The 8,436-nt window shown below is 23.1% G+C and overlaps 1 protein-coding gene across 2 annotated transcripts in view; it reads right to left on the bottom strand.

Moving 5' to 3' along the window:
• The window catches only part of LOC117181367 (alcohol dehydrogenase class-3), a 30,561-nt gene that overhangs the window by 3,808 nt on the left and 18,317 nt on the right, over positions 1-8,436 (bottom strand). For both annotated transcript variants that reach the window (XM_033373958.1, XM_033373959.1), the window contains 2 exons: positions 5,320-5,536; positions 5,107-5,237 (listed from right to left, as the gene is read on the bottom strand). In XM_033373958.1, coding sequence (XP_033229849.1) covers positions 5,107-5,237; positions 5,320-5,536 — 348 coding nt within the window. The remainder of the gene's footprint in view (positions 1-5,106; positions 5,238-5,319; positions 5,537-8,436) is intronic.

The following is an 8,436-nucleotide window of genomic DNA, read 5'->3' as shown; positions in this document are numbered from 1 at the left end:
ACTGCTTTCCCTCTCCCCTCTCTTCCTTTTGATAAATGCTTCTAAGGACCCTACGCTTTTTGCTCTCAATCTTTCCTTTTCTATAGTTTTTTTATACTTCCAATTATTCAGTTTTGAACGCTTTTAAATTAAAAAAAAAATAATACAATTTCAATTTCTGATTAGAAATTTTAAATTATTAAATTTCAAACATTTTTATTTAGACACTATACACGTTTAATTCATTTACATTCAATTTAAAATTCTAATATGAAAATATTCCTTGATACAAAATAAAATTTTTCAATTTTGAAATACTTTGCTTCAGACAAGGTAACAATTTCAAGTCCTTTCTAATATTGTAAAATTGTCCAACTTTCGAAATTTTAGTCTAAAATTTTTCAATTTTGAGAGCTTCTGATTAGGAATTTTTTAATTTCAAATTATTCAATTTTAAACGTTTTTATTTACTTTCCAGTCCATTCGAAATATTTTTATTTTTATAAAAAATTTACCTAATCTAATTTTTTTGCTTTAATAATTTTAAATGATTCGATTTTTATATAATTTCAATTCCTTTGGATTTTAAATGATCGAATTAAAAAATTTTTAATTTGAAAATATTCAATTTTTATAGTTTTGAAATTGTTTGTTTTTCGAAATTTTAATATTAAATCATTTCAATGGGTGAAATTTGGACGTTTGATTTGAAATTTTTCCATTTTAAATACTTTTAATCTCAAATTATTATTATTATTATTATTATTATTACATTTTAAGAACTTTTATTTAAAAATGATAAAAATTCAATTCTATTCGAAATATTGTTCTTTATTTTCAAAAATGTACCTAATCCAAAATTTTCTAATTTTAAGCATTTCAAATTATTCAGTTTTGAACGCATTCAATTAGAAATAATGCAATTTCAATTCTTTTGAGTTTTAAATGATCGAATTTTCAAAATTAGAATCTGAAAATATTCCATTTTTAACGTTTTGAAATGGCTTTTAGATATTTTATTCGGAAATCATGTAATTTCTGGATTCATAAATTCCAAATAAATTTGTTCAACTTCTAATAAAACTTTTCAACTTTCAAAACTTTAATCTAAAATTTTTTAATTCTGAGATCTTATGATGAAAAATGGTCAGTTGTAAACACTTTCAATTACAAACTATTCTATTTCAAAAGCTTTTATTTAGAAACGATGCACGAATTTTCATCCCAAAATATCAATTTTTTAATAATAAGATTACTTTTCAAACAAAAAGCTTAATTTTCTATCAGAAAATACATTTGTTTAACAAATTACATGAATCTTTAACAAAATTGTTGAATTTTTATAACAAAAAATTTAGTTTTACTAAAAAAGGATAAATTGGCAACCAAAACGTAAATAATTAAATTTTAAGTAAAAAAGTCAATGTTCTAAGAAACAAAACGAACTTTCAACTAAAAAAGATCATTTTTAAATCAAAAATTAAATTTTTAGTAAAAAATGGAATGTTCGTGTTTCAAGAAATTTTTAAACCAAAGAAATAAATATTTAATTAAAATGATGAAATTTTAACCAAAAAAATTAATTTTTAACAAAAGAGTTAAAGTCTCAAACATGTAATTTTATTTCCATCCTAAAATATGAATTTTTAACCGAAAAGAAGCATTTTTAAACCAGATGATTAACTTTCAAATGGAAAGAACATTTTTTTACAAAAAAAAAATCGATTTATCAACAAAGTACGTAAATGCTCAACGAGATTGTTCAATTTCCAATTAAAAAAGACAAATATTCAGCCAAATTGTTGAATTTTCAACCAAAATGATGAATTTTCAACTAAAATGATGATTTTTCAAATGGAATAAGTCAATTTTCTACCTATCAAAATGACGAATTTGTATTGGGAATGGCTAAACTGCAATAGGCCACATGGTGACAAATATCCGAACTAGAAATAATAGGTACGACCTTATGGAAAAATTCGAAACCGAGAACATTTTTTAAACTCTCTGATTTTTCCTTGAATAATTTTTCGTTTCAAATCATTAATATTCCAATATTAGCATTTTAATCTTGTAATAATTTTAACATAGAATATTTTTTAAACGAATTTGAAAAAAAATCTTTTCTATTATAAAAAATGTTTTTTTTTTTGGCAAAATAATTGAATTATTAACATAGTAGTTGAATATTCAACCTAAAAAGACAAATTCCCAACGAAAAAGTGTCATAGTTTATATTTCAATCAAAAAGAATAAAATTTATACAACAACAAAAAAGAATTCTAAATATGACTTAAAAAAAATTAATTTTCCTCGAAACTGATGCATTTTTACCCAACAAAAATGAAATTTCAAACTGAAAAATTATTTTTTACCAAAAAAATGCGAATTTTCAATTAAAAAAGATCAATAATAAAAAAAATGGAAGTTACATTTTGGGTTAAAAAATGAATTTTACACACAAAAAACAGTATATTCCGCTAAACAGTTAAATTTTCAAACAAAGAAAACAAAAAGAAAATTTCAGTGAAAAAAATAAAAATTTAACAATATAGTTCCATTTTTACCCAAGTAGTTGAATTTTAAACTAAAAATATATATCTTTAGCAAAAAAAATTGTTAACGATTGGATTTAACCAAATCTTTCAAACAAATTAGTTGGATATTTAAGCAAAGAAGAAAGATTTTTAACCAAAAAAATGCATTTTAATTGAAAAAAATTAAGTTTCTTCTAAAACAGATCAAGTTTTAAATCAAAAAGATAAATTTTCAAAAAAATAGTTGAATTTTGTGTTGAAAGATTTCAGTCGAATTTTCACGATCAAAATATGAAATTAAAAAAAAAAACATAAGTTTCTCTTAAAAAAAAATATATTTCTATCAAAGAAGACGAATTTTGAACCAAAAATAATGACTTTCTACCTAAATTATTGAATTCTCTATTATATAGGTGCATTTTTATCAAAAAAAGATGAAATTTCTCTTAAAGCAGGATTTTTAATTACAAAAATCAAAAGTAGAGCTTTTATCCAAAAAAGATTCCAGTTGATTCTGAACGATCAAAAATGGATTTTTTAATAAAAAAAAAAAACTTCTTTCGACCAAAAAGGATGAACTTAAAAAAAAAAGTTGAATTCTCTACCAAACAGTTGCATTTTATCCAAAAAAGATGAAATTTTTCTTAAAAGAGATGGAATTTTAATTAAATAGAAACAAAAACAAATTTAAAATAATAGTTAAATTTTCATCCAGAAAATATTTCAGTTCTTTTTTCACCACTCAAATATTATATTTTTACAGTAGAATTATCAACCAAAAATTATGACTTTAAAAAAATTGTTGAATTTTCAAACAAACAGTTGAATTTGTATCCAATAAAAATCAAATTTTTGCCAGAGCATGTGAATTTTTAAATAAAAAAGACAAAATTAAAAAAAAAAGTTGAATTTTCAACCGAAAAGTTGTGAATTTGTTTTTATGAAAATTATTAAATTTTCAACCAAATAATAAAACTTATAACTAAAAGGATAATCTTTAGAAGAAAGTTTTTGCCAATTCAGATTCGAGATTCTTCAACTTAAAATGAGATGGTTCAATTTTAAATGCTTTAAATTAGAAATGATACAATTTCAACTCCTTTTTATAAAAATTGTCCATTTAAAAAAAATATAGTCTGAAGTTTTTCAGTTTGGAACGGTTTAATTAGAAATGATACAGTTTTAATTCCTTTGAATTATAAATGATCGAATTTTTAGAATTTTATTAGGAAAATATTTCATTTTTAACGTTTTGTACTTGTCCTATTTTCGAAACTTTATTTTAATCTTAAATAATTGAAATTCGCGAAATTCTACACACAAAAAAAAACAAACAATTAACGTACTATTTATTGTGATTTTCAACAGATTATAAACTTAAATGGACTCATTTTGAAGCAAACATGAACTCAAAGTAATTTATCAATTTATACATAAAATATTTACTATTTAAAAATCTGATCTAAACGTTAGATTAGAATTTGTATTTAAATTTCAATCGTCTATTAATCATATTCTTTGCATAATCTGGACAAAAATAATATTTTTTGGTTTGTTTGTTTTATGTTTGTTTTATGCAAAAATTAAAATACATCTTTAAAACTGTACCTACTCTTTCTAGTTCCAGTTTTCGGCACCAGGTGGCCAAATTCCCCATACAAAAAGATTATTTTTTTTTAGAAAAAAGACCAATTTTCTGCAAAGTACATAAGTTTTCAAACAGTTTGATTTTTAAATAAAAAAAAGTATTAATTTTCAACCAAATAATGGAATTTTCATTTTAAAAAATATATAAATTTGTAAGCAAACATAGAATAGTTGAATTTTCCATTAAAAATAAAATGCTTAATACAAAAACGAATATTCCGCAAAATAGTTGAATTTTCTACTGGAATAGTTACATTTTTAGAAGAAAAAAAAAACGATTTTCAATCAAATTTCAATAAATATTTTCAAAAAGAGATCAATCTTTAAACAAAAAAATTAATTTATAACAAAAGAGTTTAACTTTTAACCACAAGTAGTTGAATTTTTAACTGGAAAAAGATCGATTTGCAACGAACAATGTAATAAATTTTCTATTCTAATGCAGAAAAACTCTGAAAACGACGAAAAAAAGTACTTTTTTTTTTAATCCAGAAGAGGGAACTTTTAAATTGTGACAAATTTTGAATTGAAACAGGGATTTTTAAACTCCTTTTTTCTAAATCTGAATTATAATTCTTTCAAAAAATTCGCGTTCTGTGTCAAAAACTCCCCGTTTCAAGAGAAATTATATTTCTTTGCCGAAACTCCTTGTCCTAAAATAAAAACGATAATTATTTACAAAAATTCCCTGATCCAAGCCAGAATAAATGAGGAAAGAGCGAACAAAAAAATGTCCCAGAGCTAATAAATTGAAAAAGTTTTTTCTTATTATTAAAAAAGAATAAAAATTCAATAATAAATTATGATTGAATTAAAATAAACTGAGATATTATGAAAACATTTGAAACTTAATTTTGCAACAATCCGAAGTAAATTCCCGGATTTTTAATTAAATTTCCGTTAAAATTGAAAAAGAAAATGTTAATTTTATCATTTTAATTACCATAGTTTGAACGTTTCCAACGCATTCAAAAGTATAGTCAAGACCGCCGTCAGTCATTTCGATCAAGACTTCCTGAATCGGTTTCGTGTGATCCTTGGGATTCACGAATTCGGTACATCCGAACTTTTTCGCTGGAAAGGTTTAATAGGAATTTATTTACGATATTTAGCTGAAATATTTGATAATAAAAATTTTGATGATTTTTGTACGAACCTTGTTCGAATTTTTCGGGATTAATATCGACACCGATTATTCTCGAAGCTCCAGCAGTTTTGCAACCAAATGCAGCTGCTAAGCCCACAGCGCCTAATCCCCAAATCGCACAACTACTTCCTGATTCGACTTTAGCTGTATTTAGAGCTGCACCGTAACCAGTTGGCACTCCACATCCGAGCAAACAGGCTTTGTCCAATGGAGCAGTTGGATCAATCTTTTTTATTTGAGAAATTATCAATTAATTACACATAATTTCTTGTAGGGTGGTCCAAAAATGCATCAGAGTCGCGATACAGCGGAGGTTTCCCAATTTCCGGTTTTTCCCGGTCAATTTTTTATATTTTCCGGGTTAATTAAAAGTAAAAAATTCATATTTTCCGAAAAAATCAACCATTTATTTCAATTGATCAAGTTTATTCTAAATATTCTTTTAACACAAGAGAGAAAAATCTCAAAATAAGTTAATTTTTAAACAAATACTTGAATTTTCCACTGAAAAATACCAATTTTCAACTAAAATGATTAATATTTTACTTGAATTTCTAAACATAAAGATGAATTTCAAACAACAAGATTAATTTTCTATTAAAAAATACAATTTAAAGAACAGGAATTTTTTAACGAAATAGTTGAATTTTCAACTAAAAAAAAAACGAAATTTTAACCAAAAATGGAATAGTTACATTTCTAGTTAATAAAATTAATTTCTAATCTAAAATACATGAATTTTCAAGCAAATTGATGAATCTTCAACTGAAAAGGTTGAATTTTCAAATTAACAAGCATTCATTTTTACTGAAAAAAAAGATAAATTGTTAACCAAAACCAGGATGCGGCGGCGCTAGTAATTACAAAATAAATATGTAAAACCCTTTAAAATAATTTTTTCTTCATAGTTTAATGTCAGCTAGTAACTGAGACTTATGTACCTACTTATTATTATTTTTTTTTAATATAAGAAGAAGCGGCGTAATTGAAATAATCCAAACAAGCCAAAAAATTGCATGGATATTCAGAACTTATGAAAAATAATTTAAAAATAAAAAACGAATACACAAATGAATGAAAAAAAATGTCAAAAATATATATTATTATCAAATTATAAAATTTTCCAAATTTCAAATAACGACAAGATCGTTAATTGACAAAAAAATAACCCAAACTTAAAAATATCCGAAAATAAAATTCACCAACTTCAAGACCGAATTGTAAAATAAACGAATTATTAAATTCCCACATATATCTTAATTCTCGAAATTTAGAACCGCTGGACATATTTAATTGATTATTAATTTATGAGCTATTAATAGAATTATAAATGAGGCAAACAATTTAATTAATCAATAATTAATACTTTACTAATTATTTTCGGCCAATTTTAAATTTCGTTAAACATAAATTTCAGGAATAGAAATATTTATGGGAATTTAATAATTAATTTATTTCATAATTCAGCAATTTTTTTCTGGTTAATTTATGATTTTGTTCTTCATTTTGTCGTTATTTTGTGTTAGTCCCGGATATTCAAACAATTTTGAATATTGGGAATGGTTAAACTACGATGTGCCACCTGATGACAAAAATCCGAACTAGAAAGAATAGGTTCGTTTTTAAAAATGTATTTTAAATTGTGCATAAAAGTGGTTTAAAGATTTTTTAACGGAGTTTAAAGTATGTATTGGATAATAAAAATAAGTATGTATCGGAAACAAAGGGTTTTATATGGAATTTACATATTATAAAGTGAAAAACACATTTTTTAACAGAAATATATTTCTAAAAAAAAAAACAATTATTGTACAAGTATTGTGACTTTCAAAAGATTATAAAGTTAAATGGACTTGTTTTGAAGCAATTTTATACCAAATTGTTAAATTTGCTAGCCAAAAAGACGAATTTTCTTTAAAAAATATATATATTTTTCTAAATTTTTAACTAAATTGTTGAATTTTTAAATCAAAACATTTAAATTTTAAACACAAAATAAAGTAGTTGCATTTCCGGTGAGAATTTCAATTTGAAAAAGCAAATGTTTTACAAAAAAAAAGTTTTAATTTTGTACGAACTAGTTTAATTTTATATCAAATTGTTGCATTTTCAAGCCAAAAAAGGCTCATTTTCTAAAAAAAAAAAAAACAGTTTAATTTTGTACCAAAATGTTGAATTCTGTACCAAATTGTTGAATTTCCTAGCCAAAAAAAATTATTTTTCAACCCGGGAATATGAAGTTTCAACAACAAAAGAAAAAGAAAGTTTAAAATCAATCAATTTAATATTTTAAAAAATAATTCATTTTTCATTTAAAAAATTACTTTTGAAGAAAAAAAAATAGATTTTTTACCAAAAAAGACGAGTTTCCAACAAAATACATAAATTTTAAGCTAAATATTTTATATTTTTTCGTTTCGAAATTTTTAACTAAGTTGTTGAATTTTGAAATAAAAAAATATAAATTTTAAACACAAAATAGAGTAGTTTCATTTCCAGTGAAAATTCATTTTGAAAAAGCAAATGTTTTACAAAAAAAAAAAGTTTTTATTTTGTACGAACTAGTGAAATTTTATATAAAATTGTTGCATGTTCAAACCAAAAAAACTAATTTAAAAAAAAGCAATTCAACTTTGTATCAAATATTTTAATTCTGTACATAATTGTTGAATTCGTTTGCCAAACAGACAAATTTGCTTTAAAACTGTTGAATTCTCAATCCGATAATATAAATTTTGAACAAAATAATTAAATTTTGAATTTTTTACCTGAAAAGATGAATTTTCAACGATAAATTAAATAGTTGATACTTCAGAAAAAAATTTAATTTAAAATACAAAATGACTGGATTTAATAAAAAAATTGATTTTTTTTTTTACCAAAAAAGACGAATTTTCAACAAAATACATACATTTTTTACCAAATTTTTTAATTTTTGAGTCAAAACTATGAATTTTTTACAAAATAATTGAATTTCAACCAAAAAGATAAATTTTTACCAAAAAAGACAATGAGCGCGACGTTACACAGTGGGGTGAAATCGGAAAACGAGGTTCAAAATGACATTTAGAACGCAATTATGCACCGATTTTAGAATTTTTTTTTTTAAATTCAGAACTAAATTTT

The sequence above is a fragment of the Belonocnema kinseyi genome, chromosome 10 (assembly GCF_010883055.1).
Source record: "Belonocnema kinseyi isolate 2016_QV_RU_SX_M_011 chromosome 10, B_treatae_v1, whole genome shotgun sequence".
Taxonomy (NCBI): Eukaryota; Metazoa; Arthropoda; class Insecta; order Hymenoptera; family Cynipidae; genus Belonocnema; species Belonocnema kinseyi.
This window is presented reverse-complemented; position numbering and strand designations above follow the sequence as displayed.